Raw genomic sequence first — 20,628 nt, 5'->3', positions numbered from 1 at the left:
AACGGCTTTGTTGAACTTCTCCAAGTCTTCCTCGCTAATGTGTCTTCTACGCCATAGTTATTGTGTCTTGCTGGTGCGTTTGGATAGAGAGAGAGTCTTGCCTCTCTAAAGTGATCCTCCACTTGTTCCTCAGAAATATAGCTCTCCATGAAGAAACACTTCAATGGGAACTTGTTACATGTTTCTTCGAATGAGATGTGGGGTGTATTAGCTTTCATCAAGACCTTAAACTTGTATTTTGGGGGCTCATCCCATATAGAGACTGTTTGGATCTCTGCAAACTCGGCGGTTGGGTGCTCCTCTTCTTTTTCTATGATAGGCTCAACTTTTGGTTCTTCTTGTCGGGGGATAGAAAAGTCGTATCCATCATCTCCAATAGATTCCTCCACATAATCGGTTTCATACTATTCTTCTTCTTCAGCGATTTCTCCTTCTTCTAGACCTTCTAGGTCTCCTGGTGGTGAAGCTCCCATTGTTACAGCAAAACAATCTTTGGTTGTGATCGGAATATCTTCTTCTCGAGAGATCTCTTGCAAATCGGGTTTACAAATTTTCGTCTTCATCAAAACTTGTAGCTTATCTCTCAAAAAATCTTTTTTAGGTTCATCTATTGCTTGTAGGGTTGCTCCCAAGTCGTGGTCTTTTAGAGGAGAAGTAGGGTTCTCTCTTGGTTTTCTAAAACCAAAGTTTCCCTTTTCCAAAAAAAACATTAGTGATTTCCTTTTTCGTCAAGGATTTCCTTTTTCCTTCCTTCCTTTTCTCCATTGATTGGAGCTTTTTCTTTGTTGTGTCCAGCAACACATGAGATTGAGTTCTCAAGATTCTCTTTTCAATGGTAACTTGTCAAGCTCCAATTTTAGACTCTAGTAGTGGGACCACCTCCAAACCGTCCCAAAACTCGCACAAAAGCCATAGGAACATGTAGGAACCCTATAGCATCCAACAAAAACAAGAGAAACACCACAAAAACACAAAACAATAAAAACAAAAGAGATCTCAGGCTTAGATCAGTCATGGTCATGCAGTCAACTCTTTTGCAGAAATTTTCTGACCAAAACTGACGAATACAACACCTTAGAAGGTTTCTCCTTCGTTCCTAGCACCAGATCTTCACTCCACAGCAACATATCTCCCAAACCAACCAAGAATCTCCAAATCTCCCAAAAACACTCACTTTTCTCTCTAAAACGGCAAAACAACATCTTTTCCACGACCTAGGTCGAGTTCTAACTTAAATACGTTGGTTAGGGACTCCCAATTAAACCAAACCGAACAAAACTAACAATTTGAATCAACCTGGATGAACCGGAATTGCTGATGTCGATCGACACCCACCCCCAAAATCCCTCATTTGGTTCACAGATGTTACAAAGGTCCATGGATTGAATATGCATAGTATAACTAGTGGCAAGTACCACCTACTGACGGCCATCTCCAATGTGACCAAAGCATGCTGAAGGCGACGAATAATCACCATCCTTGACAGAATGATGCCGAGAGTCCCCACCCGCCATACCAACCGTAGCCAATACCAAGCCCTACATACCACGTACCATGTCCTACATACCGTGTACCATGCCCTACGTACCGCGTACCAAGTCCAATGTACCGCGTACCATGTCCAACGTACCGCGTACCATGTTCAACGTACCGCGTACCATGCCCAACGTTAGCTGCTAATTTCCCCGACAGTTCATCCGTGTACTACGACAGAACTTTAAACTATCCACCGTCCTCACCACCATCTTATCATCATTCTATCACTTAGGTATGTTTTTCTTATTTTTATTTATCATTATTATTGATGGTTTTATGTTTTTGTTTCAAGGAGGATGCATTTAGAGGTATATAAAATAGAATTCGAATGAACTTAGCCTAGTTCATATTCGATGTCAAGCAACGAAGTAAGTACAAACAGTTAGTCACCACACATCATTCCAAAGTCGACCTCTAAGATAATTTTTGGGGAACCATAAAATGTCTAAGAGTCGACAAACATCACTCCATCAAGGTGACATTGTTCTTAAACCCTACACTTGTCTGTATGATTTTTAATCCTCACTTCTTTACTTTTTTCCCACCGAGGACGGTGTGATTTAAGTTTGGGGGGAAGGATATTCCATCCTATACTAATGTTACTTTCTATTTTGTTGACTTGAGACTTTTTTCCACTTTTTACATCAATAATTTTGATGCTTTTATCGAGTCACATTTTATTTAATTAGTCAAAACTAGTAGGGGATTATGATCTTATTCTAACGGTTTATTGGATTTAACACTCTTATGACTCTTGATTATGCTTGACAACAGAACCGAAGTTTGTAAAGACTGTGAGCCGACTTAACAATCCCCAGAGTTCTTATTCGATGGATATTTGGATGATCTAACGTTGTCTTTAAATTTTATAGGACCCAAACCGGACTTAATTATCAAGCCCTGGGATTTGCTATACACTGGAGTAGATCCCTACATTCAAGCCATATAAGATATTGCACTTCCCTCTCTCTTTTCTTCAAAACTCTAAAGAAAAAATAAGAAGAAAAGAAAAAGACAAAAAAAAGAATAAGGATGTTGGTAGCAAAGAAGTGAGCCGAGGGATGTTGCGTAAACCCGTGCATACTTTGGATTTCATGGAAACCTGTCCAAATAAAAAGAGCAAGGGATCAATAAAAAAAAAGATTGATACCCTAGAAAATTAGGGATAAGTCGATTCCTTGGAAGTGAGAAAATGGAGAGGAAAGGAATCATACGGAGAAAGTCTTGGCTTGAAGAGAGTCGACAAGCCTTTGATCGATCTTCCCTTGGTAAGATTTATTTTTTTATTATTTCTTTAATTTATGTACAGAGACGACAATGGAGATTCTGGAAACTCCGAAGAAGCGTTGATGATTATCATGGGCGATTATAAACGTAAGTTCCTAATATCAAGACGAAGAAGAGTGCAAAGAAGATAACCTTTAAGATAAGTGAATTCCAATTATTTTCAAAACCTCTTTTCCATGACTTTATTTTGATTGTTTGCTTAAGGACAAGCAAACTCTATGTGCAGGGGAGATGATAACATTATTATTTTACCCATATTAGCTATAGTTTTTAGATTGAAAAGGTCTATTGTCAAGTATTTCAGGTTTCAAGAAAGTTTTAGAGCAAAATGGACCAAGAGTCAAGGAAAACATGTTTTAGGATAGATCCAGAGCTTTACAGAACGAACCACTTTTCAAGAACTTCCAGAAGAGTTATCTTTCTCCTCGAAGTGGAATCAAGACAATCCGTTCAGCCTTCCGGGAGATATGCCAGTTTTACCGAGACGTGTTATGAACTGACGTAAAGAGAAGCATCCAGCCGATGGGCTTTTATTGAAGGCCTGACCAGAAACCATCACGACGGACCAGTCCAAGCCTTAACCATGTTCTAGAACCCTCTTTCGCCGCCCCTACTCCTGCACTCGAGAAAAAAATACATTTTTATCATTAAAGACCCTAATCCAAGACAAAACCCAATAAATATTCTTTTAGACTTAGGGTTTCAAGTGTGCATCATCAATAGCTTTTGGAGCACCCCTAGTCACGACTAGATAAGCAGCCGCAACCTCTCGTCCCTCTCGAAGCCTTTGAAGATCCGCCATCTCTATTTCTACTCTTTCTAGTTCTTTCATACTTTCATCACTTTTGGGATATAAGTTACTTTTGTGACATCTTGAGAAGTTTCCTTTGATCTCATTTTGTTATTTGATTCATTTTTTATGCTATACTTTATAATATCAATGTCGTTTCCTTCAATGATAAGCGAGTCGTTTACTTGTTGGGTTTTATGGGGTGATTCAAGGGGAATTCATGGTTCACTTCAATTAGGTTGTTAGATCTTAATTTTGGTTCTATATTAGAGTTCTTTTAGGACGTATTTATTTTAATGCATGTGCTTGGAATGATCACCACGTGGTGATCTAGACGGGAGCGTTAACCGTGTTGTCCTACTTCTCCAAACTAGTGTTATATCGAAACCTCGCGTCGTAACCTGCGTAAGTTTAGTTGCATAGTTTGGTGAATATATCAAACTTTTTTTAGTAGTTGGTTGACATGCGTCGTTGCCTGCGTAAGTTGAGTAACGGAGTATGTAAACTTTAAACTTTAATTCGATGATAATAGATTGTTAGTTCATTAGTATTTTGTAGTTGAGAACCTAGACCAAAATTAGTAGTTACTTGTTAGATCTTGACACTTAATATTGTTTAGAACCATGAAAACCCTGAGATAACTCCCAAACGCCCAACACCTTATTCTTATAGTTTTAAACCTCTTTTATTTACGTTTTCTTTATTTGCAATAGATATTAGGAAAACCAAAACTCCAATCTCTTATTTAGTCTTAGCCGTAGTTCTTTCTCTTTTAATTCAATTCGTGATAGCTATTACTTTTTGTGGGATCGATCCTAAAATACTACATTGATTAACTGTGCACTTTCAGTCGTCGTGTGGTCTTTTCAGGTAAAAGATTTGGAGTGAAAAATCACACACATCAGCGGCCCTTGTGGCATGTTGATGATTTTTCTGGGTCATGAGGTATTCCAGTGAGGGAATATATAGTTGGTAGGACATTGTGATGTCTTACGCCAACCACGGAAAGGGAACCAATGTAGGGGATTGGACTTAAACGTGTTTAGAATTGTTTGCTCTAAGGACAGTTGGTCATGAACGAATTTTGGAGGACTTTAGTTCTCCTAGTATTGTCATATTCGTAGAATTTATGGCTCGATAATATGGCTGGTATAACGACTTCGGATGACGATCCATGAGCTCGTTGTAGGGTGGCAATCCGAGAGACGAATATTGGACTTCCATATACATTATGGCATGTTGGCTTATGGCATGCAGGCTACGGCCTGATAAGAAGCCAATAAAACTCAAGGTTGAGACGAATGAATAAAGAAAATTCCAAAAGTCGAGAGCAAATAATGGAATGTGAGTCTATCGTTTGGAGGTAACCTTCGTAGATTGGTCGGAGGAGGTGCGAGATGAGGAGACGGTTGCACGGGAGTCCTTGGTTGATGGTTGTTCAAGATTCGAGAATGAAATTACGGTTGTGGGGGAGAATTGTAACACACGTAAACCGAAGTGCCGGTTTTGGGAGTGGGTGTCAATCGTCACCAATGAGCCTGTCGGTCAACACCACCAATTTCCGGTTCGACCGGATTAATTTAAATTATTGATTTAGGTGAAACCTTAAAACGAGGCTATTGAAATGGAAAGTTGACCTAGGTTGTGGAGTGTTATTCCTGAGAGTTTTAGAAAAGGAGAAAAAGTTTAGTGATCTTGAGAGATTTTTGGATATTATTGGCTTGTTTTGTGAGATATGTTCCTGTAGAGTCGAAATCTTGTACTAGGAACAAAGGAGAAGCCTTCTAAGGGGTTGGATTCATCGTTTTTTGGGTCAGAACTTTCGGCAAAACAGGTGAGTGCCTGACCATGCCTGATCTAAGCTTGAGAATCCTTTGTTTTGCTTGTTTTATGGTTGTTTGTGGTGTTTTCTTGTATGCTTTAGGTTGGTTCGTGGTTCCTATGAGTTTCCAAGACTTTTGGGTGAGTTTTAGATGACTCGGAGGAGTTGAAAAACGGTTCTTTGACTTTCGGATTCAAGCAAAACGTGTCTGCGGAGTCGGTGTCGATCGACATCAGGTGGGTGTTGGTCGACACCAAGAGGTTGACGGCGCGGAGAGTTAGCGAGTGTCGGTTCTAGGATTTCTGGGTCGAGGAGGGGTGTCGGTCGACACCAAGGAGTGGTATTGATCGACACTAAGAGGCAGTGTCGGTCGACACCAACCTTTCAGTAGGCAGCTGCTACTTTTTTTCCTAGTTTGTTTGTATGTGTTTGTTGCTTGTTTCTTATTAGAAATCTCAGTTGCTTTTGTGTATAGCCCTATAGATGGGATGATTGCCTCAATGAGTGTTTATGACAATACTCATGCATCTCAATTTGTGTTTGTGGTGCAGGTAAAGGCAAAGTGTGATCGTGGAATCAAAGAATTGAAGAGTAGGATGTTCTAGTGGCTTGATTGGTTGTTGTCGGGCTCATGTTAGGTTGCTAGAGTTGAGTTCTTAAAAGGTTGTCTAGGATTGATGGTTCTTTGGTTTATGTTTGGATTGGATTGTTGAATTAGTTGTTTTGGAATTAATATTGGTATTTGGTTATTGGTTAGTTCTTGGTTACTTAATTCATTGGTTTAATGTTTGGTTATTTCCGCTGTGTGGTTTGAATGTGGTTAGGTGGTTAGTGACTATATGATCACTACTTTAATATTATTATTGTAAAAAAATGGGTCGGGTCTTGTCAACCCCCGTGTTCCGCTTCAGAAGATTACAATATGATCACAAACAAGAAATGTCAAGCCCTAATCAGATTCATGGGCGAAAAACTGATCTTTATCGATGAAAAAGTCGTAGGAATCAAACTGGAGCTCATCGAGATAGACATGGGCAAATTCATGAGGATGAAGACAAGAAGAAGAAAGGGGTAACGACGTTGAGAGGCTGAGAGCTAGGGAGAGTGAAAGAAGTGAGAAAAAAAGAACAAAAGAAAAGAACAATCAAAAATTTGGATCGTAAAAAAACATTTAGAGTTTGGAAAAAAAAAGAAATACACATTTACTATCTTTTAAATCCAATAGTTGGTGTAAAACCAAAAAAAAAATACCTATAAGTTGCCCATTTATCAAATTTTGACTAAGTGTTTAGCGGAAGGACAGATTTTTAGTTTTGGCTTACATATTTTTAGGCTTACCATTTAAAAAGCGCTATTATATAGATTCATTTTTAAAACTTGATCTAAGAGAACAATTACGAAAACTGCACTAAAGTCTTTTTTGCTATCAATAATCATATTCCTTGTAGTGACGGTTAGAACGTACATACAATATACCACCAGAAAAACTAATAAGTAATATTGAATATAATACAAGAATGGTCAGGAGTAGGGGAGGCACATCTGTTGCAAATTAAAATATAAGAAAAAAATCCAAATAGTGTTAGAACGGTAGAGGTCGTATAGTAGTGGGGGACACATCTGCTGCAAATATATATACATATATATATATATATTTATTGAGAGAATGGTAGGGGTGGTGTAGGAGTGGGGGACACATCTGTATATATATCTACATAATCACATGACTGTTTAAAAAATTTAATATTTAATCACATGAGTGGTTAAATTGCATGAAAAACAAAAAACACGTTGTAACAACTACGCTCGTATCTATCCCTCTCCAAATCATAAGTTCTTAATTAAAATATTTACACAAGAAGTGATACGAATTTTGGATAGGAAACTCCTGATATAAATTCTCATTGTTATAAACCAAAGTTTAAGAATGTACATATAATAATTATACGGTTAGCACAAAACATATAATTTATAACCTGAAAACTAATACGGAGTATTGAATATTAACTTATGATTCTAATATATATTTCATAACTTTAACAATTTTTTTTTAATTATAAAAAATTAACAAAAAAAAAAAGGGAAGAAGATTTAAACTATCCTTAGTCTGAATCAGATTCGCCGGAGGTGAAGGAGCCTTTAATATAGGGTTGGTCCACGTATGTACAGCGTGACAAAGGTATCAAACAAAGTTTGTGGTTGCAAATTGTATTTAAGAGAGCCTTGTTTCCTCACCATTTCATCATAGAAGCTTAGAACTTTCCTTCTAGGTGTACATTTTTCGATCAAAAAAACTCAATCGAAAGATGGAAGGAAAAAATATAATTCTAGGTGTGCTTTTAGTTAGTCTGGTCATGGCACAAATCTATAATACTTCCCGTTTAGCGAAAGGTTCGAGTGGCTGCGATATCGTTAATGGGAAATGTCCTAACGGATGTACTAAGGACGTTCTAGAAAACGCAGGTAAATTGATTAATATTGTACTTTATTAAATACATTATGTTTTTGTAAGAATGATCAAGATTTCACTTTTTATTTATTTTTGATTTTTGTATTAAGGTGATAATGTCAATGAATACTGCAAGATTGGGTGTGTATCATCTGTCTGCATTGCTTTAACTACTCTCGAGACTTCCGGTAAAGCAAACTCTTCAAACTCATTACCTTTACTATCAATTTTTTTTTTGTTTTTTGATAATCGAAAAGAAAATATGTATTTAATCCCTTCAAATTTTGTTTTGATGACTAGATGCAAGTGAAATCATGAATGAACATTTTGAAAAATGTGCCTTGGGATGTTCTAAAGTCTGCACCAAGGGATCGATGAATGTAGTTGAAACTGACTAGACAACCATATCCATTAAGAAACCACATACCTCCCTAAGTGAAGGGGGTGGTCACTTTTCACAGTGTTGTTTTTCATGTTTTCAATAATTGTTGTGTGTGAGAAAAATGAAGAAGGTTGTCGATCCCTAGATTTCATATGTCTTCTATTTCCTATCTTAATAACAAGTAATAATATGTGTCTTTAAATATTTGGTCTTCTTCGTTCAACAATTTGCAGTTACAAAATATTATCCAATACTTAGCTAAATTATTGCATTAATATTCTTACAATAACTGAAATATCTATGATGAGATATATTACAAACATAAATCATATATATGACTAACACTATAATATTGAAATGCTTATTTATATATATTTTCTTTTGAGTGGCTTCTTTTAGATTTTTTTAATATTAATAACAAAATCTATCTAGAAAAAAAAAATCACTCTAGAAGAAAACTAAAAACAAAATGTTTAACTAGGGGGTTTTTTTATTTTTGACAACAAAATATGTTGATTGGCTCAAAGGAGCCCGTTAGAAGGAATGTTTTTTACATAAGTCACATAATGTGGTTCCGTACACAGAAGCCAAGTTATCATGTGTTACATTTGCACTTCGGTTAATAAGAGATAAAGAGAAAGTTGAAAATTATTGCAATAAAGATATTGATTGTTGGGTTTAAGGGTTTTCAGAAAGGGTTTCGTGGATTGTTGACTAGATTGATTAGATTTGGGTCTGTTCATTTATTGTTCCCTATCTATATATATCTTCACTGCTTAGTGCTTAATTGATGCGCTAGCTACTGATTTTAGGAAAGATTTAAATTGTCTGAAGTAATTTAGATGAGCAAAGCGTCAAAACCAACAAAACGTTGAGTTATGGAGTTTCGTTTGTTAACATTTGATAGTAGAGTTGTTACACCGAACATATCAATTTCCTATGCAGTTAGAGTATACAGGGTTATCAATCAAAATAGTTGTTGTTAACAGATAGGATGCACTCAAAGCAATGCAAGTCAAGCCAATCAATAAAGTGGTTTTTATCTAACAACCTAGAATGAACATAAATAAAAATAATAAAACAAAGAACTACAGAACCGAGGTACACGATGCAAGAAATCAAGTACTCGATCGAATAGGTGATCAGTTGACAAGAAAACAAGAATAGAATGACGAACAACCCGAGGCACCACACGATGCTTATGATCGAGTTCCAGGTCGGGTTTGTGGTCAAGTTAATGATAAAAGTCTAAACAATCAAAATAAGAAAGCTTTTAAGAATGGGTTTATCGATTCATAAGGATTCCTAACCAACCCAGAATGTTCTAGAGGCCTCAAGCAATCTATTCCATAGACAATGAATTTCTAAACCTTGCTACTCCACTCTCAAGGCAGAAATAATCAACCCTAATCACTTCTTTATCAAACTCTCATTGGAGAAACGTGACCAAGCAGGGCATTAAAATCCAATTCACTATTTTCAATAAACTACTTACTTATCTAATCCCTTATGGTAAGTGAGTAAATCTCTGGCATTAGTTGATTCATGCATTCCATCAAACACCTCTCGGTGTGGAAATGCCTAGAATCTAATCCAAACCTCTCAGTTTGAAACTATCACTAAGAACACTAATCTAGAGGAGCCAACTTTTCTACTGGATTGGTATTCTTTTCACGTGGATTGGTATTCTTTTAAGAAAGAAAACCACCCCTAAAAAAATGGTTTACTAGATTGGTATTCTAAACTTTTCTAGTGGATTGGTATTCTTTTCAAATTATGGTTCTTTTCTCTTCTTCTCTTTTTTATAACCAACTCTTTTTTATTTTATTCCCAAGTCCTCCACTAGATTTTTTTAAAACATTGATCGCACTCCCCTCCTAAAGACTTTTACCCTTTTTCTTTCCCAATTTTTTTTTCTTTTTCTTTTTAAACCAAAACTCTTGAATCCCTAAAACAAATGTCCACATAATCCTATCTAGTCCGGATAATGCGAAACTAGAACTACTTATGATCATATTTTTTTTGGCTCAACCCTAACACTTTCTAAAAATATCAATCCGAAAAAGACCTAATGACTAAAATAATAGCAATGGTTTGAAAGAAGGGTAAGGTTAATGGTGTGGTGAACTGTTCCAGTAATGGTAATCATCTACTTGGATTAAGGGTGGTAAAAAGGAAAAAGATAATCTAAGTATGTGTGTTGTGTTCATGAGTTTAATTTCAATGCACTACTCGAGAACTATTAGTCAAGATTAGGTTCAAATAAAATAAGGAATGACATCAAATCACAACATGCTTGGACTAAGTTTAAAATGAAGGTATAAGTAATCAAGGTAAGGTTTAGTTCTACCTTTCAAACTCAATCAACAAGCATCAAACAGATAATAATGAGGGCATTGAAATTATCCTAGCTAATCAGCGAGTTTACAAGGCTGTAGTCATCAAATCCTCAATGCATATGCAAAAAATCCTATATGAAGCAATCTAGACTCAATCTTATAATGAAAATACAACTACATAAACACTCTTTTATATATATTTTTTTTTCAAATTTTTCAAAATTATCCATGCAAATAGATCCTGACTCAATGAATAAAAATAATATACAAATATTTGAAATAAGAAAATAAAAACAATGTTAAATACATTCTTAGACTCTCCTCCAAACTTAAACTACACAGTACCTTGTGTACATAAAAGTCTGAAAAAGAATCTAAGAATCACAAAATTAAACAAACTACAATGCAATGATATTTAAAATGGTTGTATGAAAGTTGTACCTCATTGGTTGGTGATGAAGGAGGTTATAGTAGCCTCCATGCTTTCCAGGGTGTATTGCTCGACCCAGCATCTGAGTGGTGGCTCGGGTACATGAAAGAAAACCCATAAAAAATACACTCAAATCCTATTTAAAATACACAAGGATAACACTGGGACTTCCTCCCAAGTGAGCTTGTTTAAAATAACAAAGCTTGACTCAGGGGTTGGTCAAACCGGGGTAGGGTCGGCGAGGGGTACGGACGACCCTTCTTTAGTGTTTTCATTAGCTATGTATTTCTTAACCCTCTGGCCATTTACGGTAAAATCGAACCGTCTTTCCCAAGCAAGCTTATTGCTCTATACGGTTGAACTTCTTTGATTGTGAAGGAACCTGACCAACTTGATTTGAGTTTTCAGGGAAAAAGTTGAAGAATATAGTTCACCAAGAGCACTTTATCGCCAACCATAAGGTCCTTGTGCATCTTATCATGAAAAGCTTTGGTTCTCTCCTTGTATATCTTGGAATTTTCATATGCCTATAATCGCATTGCATCAATTTCGTGGAGATCCATTGCTCTCTTTTCTTGAGCAGTTTTGATATCCAAGTTTAGAAGCTTAGTAGACCAGATAGCCTTATACTTTACTTCTACCGGGAGGTGGCAATTCTTTCCAAAGAGGAGCTGTAATGGTGTTCGCCCTATGAGGGTTTTGTAAGCTGTCCTATATGCCCATAGCGCATCATCAAGCTTAAATGTCCAATCTTTCCTTGTGATCACCATGATACTAGGTAAGATTGCCTTGATCTGTCTATTACTTACTTCAACTTGCCCGCTGGTCTGGGGATGGTAAGCAGTGACCTTGTTAATGAAGTGTGTTCCCCCATCGCTGATCACCACTATAGGGATCCCAAATCTATGGAAAATGATGTTTTTGAACATCTTTACTACGACCTTGTGATTGTTTGTAGGACTTGCGATGGCTTATACCCAGTTCAAGACATAGTCAGTCGCCACTAAGATGTATGTTTTACCGTTCTATGTTGGGTTAAAAATGCCCCCATGAAGTCAATTCCCAAACATCAAAAACCTCAACCTCTATAGAAAAAATCAACCTTAATCACTTCTTTACCCAACTCTCGTTGGAGAAACATGACCCAACATGCATTAAAATCCAATTCACTATTGTCAATAAACACCTTGCTCATCTAATATCTTAGGCTAAGTGAGTAAATCTCTCGCATTAGATTATTTAGGCATTTCATTGAACACTTCTCGGTGCAGAAATGCCTAGAATCTAAAATGAACCTCTCGGTTTGAAACTAGCACTAAGAACACTAATGCAGAAGGGAAATTTCATATAAACACTCAATGTAAAAAATCATAATCGATTAAGAATACCTATAAGCATGTCCCATCCCTAGAAACTTTGGTTCAGTACTCTGATCTCATTGTAATCGACATAAGCTGAGAAACGAACAGGAATTTCATAATAAATATATTGATAAACAAAAGCAAATAATGTATTCGAAAGAAGTGAAATGTAATACAGAATCTAAGTAGAGGAATTGTAAATACAGAAATAAGAAATCCTATCAAAGTTTTTTAATGTAAAATCGGCTCTCAATCTCTCTCGAAGCTTTCGGTTTTTCTGTGTTGTGATGTGTGGCTGTCGATATAGGAAGGTGCTTATATATGGAAACCCTTTGACCTAGCCGCACAACCATTATCCGAAGTCCTAACGAGGCTTGGGTCAATGCACCTCTTCGAGTTGGGCTTTGGGTGGTTCCTCTTGTGCTTAGATCCGCTTGTTCGGGTGAAGGCTTTAGGGTTTTCTTCTGCACGATCACACCTTCAGGTACATGCTCGAGTGACTCCTTATTCTTGTTTTTTTTAAGCTCCAAAGCACCTGTTTTCATCCAAAATGCAACAATGCAAAATTGCAAAACCCTAAACAACCTAAATGAAAAAATCTAAGGTTAAAGACCTAAAAATGCTATTGTTAGACTCTAGACAATGCAAAACATGACAAAAAAGATGCATAAAAAGGTGTAAAATATAGAGGCATCAACATATCAAAGTTGGATTGTTTAGGTATATTTAGCTCCTATTACCCACGTAAATAGATTAACTTAGGTTGTCTAGACATAGTGATTCAGTTCTGTGGGAATAGGCGAGTTTCTTAATCCAAATTTGAGTTCTTGAACATTAATAATCAGAAATTCCCTGTTCAGTTTCTTAGTATGATTCAATCCATGATACCATAAGGATTATCTGCTGCCCAACACTTTGTTTATTGATATTTACATCGCTTTATTTCTTATTTCTTTTCTAATCATGTTCGTAATATACCCCACAACAAACACCCTTTATTTTGTCTTAGCCATATTCCTTCTTCATAAAACTTGACGCATAGCTTATTAGTCTCTGTGGGATAGATCCTTAAATACTACAATCGATTAACTGCTCTTACAGTAGTCATGTGGTCTTTTGAGGTAAAAGATTGAAGTGAAAACCATACATATCAAGCTTTTGGTGCTGTTTTGGGGGACTACTTAGGTTACCTACGAGTCTAGGACTAGGATATCGTCTAGGACATTTTATTTTTTAGTTTTACTATAATATTTTTATAATTCTTTTCAGGTATTCTCGAGCCTAGCTCGAATGCATGACGAAAACCAAGCCCCGAGAGAGCTTGACGATCCACCACCTCGGAGGAATGATCAAGAAATCGCTAGAACTTGTGATCCATTAACTCAAAGAATCACAGATTTTGACACTCCTCACCAACACTCTTGAAATCGATCTGCCATTCAGCCGTTGATACCGGAAGGACATGATGTTGAGATTGTGGGCGTCAGATCTCACACTCAGCGATTTTAGTGGTCAAAGAGAGAACGGACCTCCAGAACAATTATTTGTGGAAGAATGTACTTTATTAAGATTTTTGCCTTGAAGATCAGCTATCTCAAGTAGGCATGACCAAAATCAAACCGTAACCGTATTTCGGTTCGTAACCAGACCGTAACCGTATAAAATGGTTAAAAACCGTAACAGTTAACCGTAAATAAGTGGTTAAATTGTATTAACCATAACAGTTGGTTAACCGCATAATTGAACCGTAATTTGTTAACCGTAACCGTTTTAAAAATGTAATAAAATATACTAATAATTATTTATTTAATATGAATTATATGATATATGGAAATATGAATACACTAAAAACATATTAATTATAAATAAATAATATCAATTATATTATATCATCAAATAATATTAACCGTATCATATTATCAAATAACCGTAACCGTATTTAACCGTAACCGTTTAACAGTTTATTAAACGGTTATGGTTAAGGTTAAACAAAATCTTTAACCATAACCGGTGGTTGATAAACCGTAACTGTGATAACCGTAACCGTGGTCATGCCTAATCTCAAGCGAGGTTACAACTTTACTATTAATACTAAATTAAATCATAAATTCATACATTAAATGCAATAATTTTCTTTGAATTCATCCGTTTTGATCTTGGCTGCTCGTAACTGTGGAATCACATTACCAAGCCACGGAAAGAGACACATCCAGACCATTTTGCTCGATGCATGGTTCTCGCAGTGGTCACTCTCGACCAGCCCATGCATCACGACTTAGCCACTCTCGTTGCCCACCTGTTACTCGATCCTCTGGAGACCGAGCACCTATGGGACAAGCTTCCCATTCACCTAATCCATACCACAGAGAAGGATATTGCTCCTTGATGGACCAACACTTGGATTCACAAGAAGTCACGAACGTCGATGTCAACGAAAGCTACTTCTTTGACACTCGGAAACCTATAACTTGAAGGAGCCCTCAACAAGAACAAATTAAAGACTCCTGAAGATGATGCAAGAACTTGCTTTAACCCAAGACAAGATGATGAAAGACTTACACGCCAAGATTGCCCAAAAGGCCATTATAGCTTAACTCTGCAATTGTTGGTTTCATGATTTTGAGATTCTTTAACGTATTTGTTGGTTTCGTGATCGAGAGATGGAGAAGGAGATGCTTCAGATTTTTTATTTGGTTTAGCGTTGGTTATAACTTATAAGTGGTCAGTTTTTAATTTGGTTTAGTGTTAGTTTTAAGTGGTTTAGTATCAGTTTAAGTCTTAAACCAACAAATTCAACGTTTGTGTATTCTCACGTTAGGAACTTCCAAATTAAGAGGAAACTGGACTAGAACTTCCGATTTATGTGGAGTTGTGGTGCTATGTGAAATTCAACAAATTCAACGTTTGAGGTTCGAATTCTATGGAGTTGTGATGCTATATGAAATACAGATAGTTTTCCCTTTAAGAGGTGAAGACATACCCAAAAGCCAAAATAGTAAAACCTTATGCGTCAAAAGAAACTTGCTAGAGGAGATAACCCCTACCTTTCTCGCAGACTAAATCAAAATGTATAAACGTCAAAAAGTATAAACGTCAAAAAGTATAAACGCCTAAGTCTGATAACTAAGAGAAAAAAAAAGCTTCCACTTTCATGGACATGATACAACAACAAATTCAACTTAGAGAATGTAGAAAAGGAAACCCTAACCATACACATACATGATACACAGCTAACAATCTCACAGTTTCATCTTCTGCTGCTTAACCTATAAGACCAATCACGATCATCCCTGTCCCTATCCCTGTCTCTGTCCATTTCCTTGTCCTTATCCCAGTCTCTGTTCCTATCCCTGTTCCTGTCTCTATCTCTGTCTCTATCTCTCTCGCGGAAATCAGCGTCATAAAAAGAATAATCCCTCTTACTTCTTTCGGATACAGATCTATCTAATCCCGGGCTTCTTGATCTCGAACTATAATCTTTTGATCCATACCCGTAATTATATCTACTGCCATACCTTGCAGGATAACTCGATGATTCAACACCAAGCGGACCATCGTCTCTGTAATCATGTCCTCTGCTTGTTCTTTGCTGCCATCGGCCGCTTCTGCTGTTGTTCTTCTGTGAAGGTGCAGCTTCCCAAAGCCACTCATCTGCGTTTTCTGGCAAGGGAGCGTTAATTCCTGGAAACTCGACTGTCTTTTTCATTTCTGGCTCTGGAGGGGGTGCTTTTTCCAAAATTTCCCCATCCTCACTCTCTATTTCCTCCCGAGTCTCCACCTCTTCTCCAAATATAGTGATTCCAGACAAATGGTCATCTCCTGGAGCTAGAGACAGGATGAAGCAGATACAATAGAAAGTGTGAGAACATCTAATACAGTTTAGCTCCCGTGCTATAACAGCAAAATCCAATTCTTTTCCATGTACATGAATGATAAGAAAATAGAGCAGAAAAGCTTACCTAAGTATCCTGGAGGGTACCCAATCTCTCGCATTCTGTTAAACCAAGGAGGAGGGTCTAGTTCCTTCAAAAGAGGAAAGCAATGATCTAAGAAATCTTGAATCGAGAATATAGGTAAGACCTATACACAGAAAGACAAGGTTCAAAATTACCCCAAGATTTAGAAGCTGACGTGTCTCTGCATCAAGTGTGCCGGGTTTCAAGCCATCATACTTTCCAGTTTGAGGTTTTTGATAATATCTCGATGGTAGACGGGGCCCACTACTACTCTGATTTCGTTTGGATTTCTGAAGCTTCCGAGCACTATTAACCGCTAACCGATCAAAAGGCTTTGGACATTCTCTTAAGGAATGACTGTAGCCACCACAATTGAAGCAACGTGGAGGATCATCATCAATAATCTCCAATCCTCTGAAACAATAGAAACATTAAATGCTACATGAATGCACCCATTGTAGGATCATTAAAACATTGACGGTTAGGTTGTTCTAAAACAACTGAAAGGTAATAAATAAGAAACAGGTGGAAGTTGTTACAAATCTTAGATTCAATTTACCCTTCCAAATTTCTTGAGCCATCTGCTGAATTTAAACCAATTGCAAATTTACGGTCATAAAGAGGAGTGGTGCTACTTTCCACTAGAACAAACTCTTCCAACGGCTTCGGACCAGTTTGGTTATCGATCCAGAATGACTGCATATTAGCATGTTATGAAGATTACTGATATAGATAGTTAATAACTTTTAATAGCGTTGACAACATTTTCACTCACCACAGATGAAGTCTTCTGCAATCCAACACGTAAGGCAGGGAAATATGTCTCTTCACCAGATTCTAATGGTTGTTCTTGATTCTGAGCAATTAACCAGTGAAAAGATTATACCTTTAAGTTTCATACATGGTAAGTCAAAAAATTTATTCGAAAACCTAGTCAACAAACAACTTCTCCATGTGAAGTCTACAATCTTATCATATAAACTAGAAGATCGATGTTAGGGACTATGATAAGGATGCCTTAGTCAATGCTAGTTCTGTTTTACATAAGAAAATAATTGGTTCCATAGTACAAATATGGCTAAGGCTTACCTAATGCAAGGATAGAAAACTGAAGATCCACATCATAAACAATAATACATATTTTAAGGCCTATTTAATGCAAGAATAGCAAACTGGAGATCCAAAGCATGCATAATATAATAGATACTTTATATGGTCCACGAGTATTTAGTATCATATTCTTGCACACTTCTTCAGCTCGATATCCAACAAAGATTCCCTTAACGAAATCTTAATTAAATCAAACATTGAAGAATGATAACATTCATTTACTGTTAATTCTGCTACAGAGAACTTTTTAGAGAGTAAATGACCTTTTCCATTCAGAGATACCTGAGCCAAGGACGTATATTCAGCCTCCCATTCTGACCATTGCTGTAATAAACTTTCCAGCTTCTGCTTGCTAGCTCTGAAAGATGCAGTCCATTAAAAAATGATACAATGGCAAATCCGGGAATCACATATTAACGGAAATGCTTGTGTAAACACCACTTTACGCAACTTAAAATTACATGCAGTTGAGTTGTGACTCGTTTTTTATCTAACCTCGTCAAGTGTTTATAAGTAACATGGACATTAGGCTGCTGTTCGTCAGACGATGTTCGGGGTCTTTTAACACCCGATTTAGCTGCTATGACGAATTATGGAAAAGCAGAAGTAGCAAATAATTACAAAAACAGATCAGGTGCCATGCCTTAACAGAACTGCAAGCAACCTTCAACATAGAAGGGCAAAGAAAAGGATACAACTAACATCCAAAGTAGCACTTCGAATTAGTGTCTCCTTTTGGATACCCACGTTCTCATCTACCACCAAACATTCAACACTCACATTAACACCGTCACCAACCTGCTCTGTTAATATTTCCCCAAACTCTTGGCCCCCCACAGTTCTCAAATTCTCTTCCATTGGATCCAAATCCGTCTCCATATCTAAATTTCTTTTCACGTTCTCATCATTGCCAACTATAGGATTAGCCTCAGGTGACCTATTCCCAGATTCAATACTACTTTTCTGTACTTCAGAACCAAAACTGCTTGAAGCTGGTAGGTCAAGCCCATCTTCAGCTTCCATTTTTAAACAAAATTGTAAAGCTTATATCCTCAAAACAATTTCACAAATCACCCATGTAAAAAAATATCCTGTAGTAAGATAACAACAGTATCAGAAATCCCAGAACAAAATTACACATTACATAAGCATACAAAACACTATTTCAAGACCAAAAAAATCATATCCAACACAAGGCACACAAGATTTAGTTCCTTAAGCAACGAATCAACAAATCATAGATTCATATCCAAATCAAGCCACGCAAGATTTAGTTCCCTTAAGCAAAAGAAATCAACATAATTAACTTTGGATTAACGTAAATTGCTTAAGAAATGAAGAACAAGAAAGCAATATATCAATCTAACAAAAGAAAAATATTTCCAGTTCCTAGAGCGATTAAGTCAATCCAAGCTCGTTTCGCCCTGCCCAGAAAACTAGGGTTCAAGATTTTACAAAATACAGTGACCATAGCTCAATCTAGTCGATTCGAAACATAAAGCATATACTCACGTAGCAGAAACTAGAGAAAACTTAGAGAATTTGAGGAGGGAGACGAAACGACGCGAAGGCAGCTTCGTCGGGAACAAACAAATCATTCAAAAAGGCTTAAAATTTACGGTAAGCTACGAAGAAAGCTTGGGAGAGAGATATACATGGAGATAGAGAGTGAGGGCTTAACCTAGTTAATAGAGAGATTGGAGAAGCAAAGGAGACACAGAGAGATATGAGATGAGATCTGGGAGATTCAAAAAACGAAGACTGTTTTATTCATCCGTCTATAAGACTAAAGAGTTTAAAGTCAATAATCTAATGCTACGCAGCGCAGCTAATTTACTATGAGCCTAGTCAACTTACCGTCTTACCCAAACGGTGCGTGTTTGATTCGTCAACTTGCTTGTAAAGTTGACTTTTTTTTTTCACAAATTGTAAAGTTGACAAGGTAATTCTTTTGGTAAGTAATCTCTTTTTTTTTTGAAACTTGAAAAATTAATCTCTTTTGGTAAGTAATTTTTTTTAGTAATTTTGGTATTAACAAAAAAACTATTGGAAAAATGACTTACCAAAAGTGTATTGGTCAATAATTTTAACTTTTCGTATTGAAAAGAAACTTATGTGTATTTTTAAATATCATATATCAAAGATTACAATAACCATTTTAAATAAAATACATAAATACCCTAAAATAGCACTAAAACAAGTTTAATGGAGAACTATAATACACATTCCATAAATTTCCAAAAATAACACTATTTAATACATTAAAATATTTAAAATTAATTTTTAGAATTTTTTTTTTAGGTTTGGATTATCAATTTCACATTTAGGGTATAGTATTAAAGGGTAGGGTTTAATATTTCGAATTTAGTATTTAATTTTGAAAAATTAAATGGTGCTATTTTTGGAATTTTAGAGATGTTGGGTTAAGTTTGAAAAAAAAATTGCGCTAAATCAACCCACTGGGAAGAGATTGTTGTTGCCGTATCATAAAGTTTATGATCGGTTGATTCGTTGTGTCATCGTTGATTCGCCTCCGTTCTCGACTCGTTGAGTTTGAACTGTCATCAACAATGGTGATTTACGTTAGGTAATTAATCTTCTCACGGTGATTTGAAATGGATTTTGAGTATGTTTGATTAAGATAGTGATGAAATTGTGATTTCACTTCCTTCTATATATGGCTATCAGTTTTGGTGTTGGGATTGGTCTTTCATTGTTTCGATTCAATTAAATGGGAAAATTTGGTGATAGAATTGATGTGGCGAATCAGCTTGGTTCCTTCCACCGGAATAAAGGAAGGATCTAAAAGAAGGGATCCGTCAATGAATAAAAATTCAGGAACAATAATCGAGTTCAAGCAACGATTTTGCAAGAAGATGAAGAGAAAGTGGTGGTGGATGAGTCATTTAAAGCCGAGACATTTACTGGTAGAGAACTACTTGAGTAGTCAAATACAAGTTCTTCTTCAACTACTTTGTTTGACTCATGAATCAAAGCATGAGCAAGGAGTGAATGTCTCCTTACTGTAAGGGTTTTATAACGTTGTGTCTTACTAGAAATTTAGAAAGTTTGATTATTGATTGTATGTTCACGTCATTAACGAGAGTTATATCATGTGTTCTGATATTTGTCTTTTTTTTTTTTTTTTTTTTTTTTTTTTTTCCCC

General features: G+C 36.4%; 2 protein-coding genes across 5 annotated transcripts; one reads left to right on the top strand and one right to left on the bottom strand.

Annotated features, from left to right (window-relative positions):
* LOC104719528 (probable thionin-2.4) lies at positions 7,621-8,470 on the top strand. The gene is made up of 3 exons (XM_010437470.2): positions 7,621-7,898; positions 7,995-8,072; positions 8,185-8,470. Exons 1-3 carry the CDS (start codon positions 7,742-7,744, stop codon positions 8,280-8,282), a joined length of 333 nt encoding a protein of 110 aa, XP_010435772.1. The 5' UTR covers positions 7,621-7,741; the 3' UTR covers positions 8,283-8,470.
* LOC104719527 (zinc finger CCHC domain-containing protein 8-like) lies at positions 15,407-19,230 on the bottom strand. 4 transcript variants are annotated; one of them, XM_010437466.2, is made up of 9 exons: positions 19,144-19,230; positions 18,158-18,553; positions 17,958-18,042; positions 17,745-17,820; positions 17,128-17,208; positions 16,912-17,048; positions 16,508-16,766; positions 16,356-16,419; positions 15,407-16,221 (listed from the first exon to the last, which is right to left on the bottom strand). In XM_010437466.2, exons 2-9 carry the CDS (start codon positions 18,483-18,485, stop codon positions 15,644-15,646), a joined length of 1,608 nt encoding a protein of 535 aa, XP_010435768.1. In that variant the 5' UTR covers positions 18,486-18,553; positions 19,144-19,230; the 3' UTR covers positions 15,407-15,643. The 4 variants fall into 4 exon arrangements, with proteins under 4 accessions (XP_010435768.1, XP_010435771.1, XP_010435770.1 ...); XM_010437469.2 differs by having other exon boundaries at positions 17,958-18,039; XM_010437468.2 differs by having other exon boundaries at positions 19,118-19,218.

Source organism: Camelina sativa, chromosome 10 (assembly GCF_000633955.1).
Source record: "Camelina sativa cultivar DH55 chromosome 10, Cs, whole genome shotgun sequence".
In the NCBI taxonomy this organism is placed as follows: Eukaryota; Viridiplantae; Streptophyta; class Magnoliopsida; order Brassicales; family Brassicaceae; genus Camelina; species Camelina sativa.
Note: the sequence above shows the minus strand (reverse complement) of the source record. Positions and strands in the feature narration are given on the sequence as shown.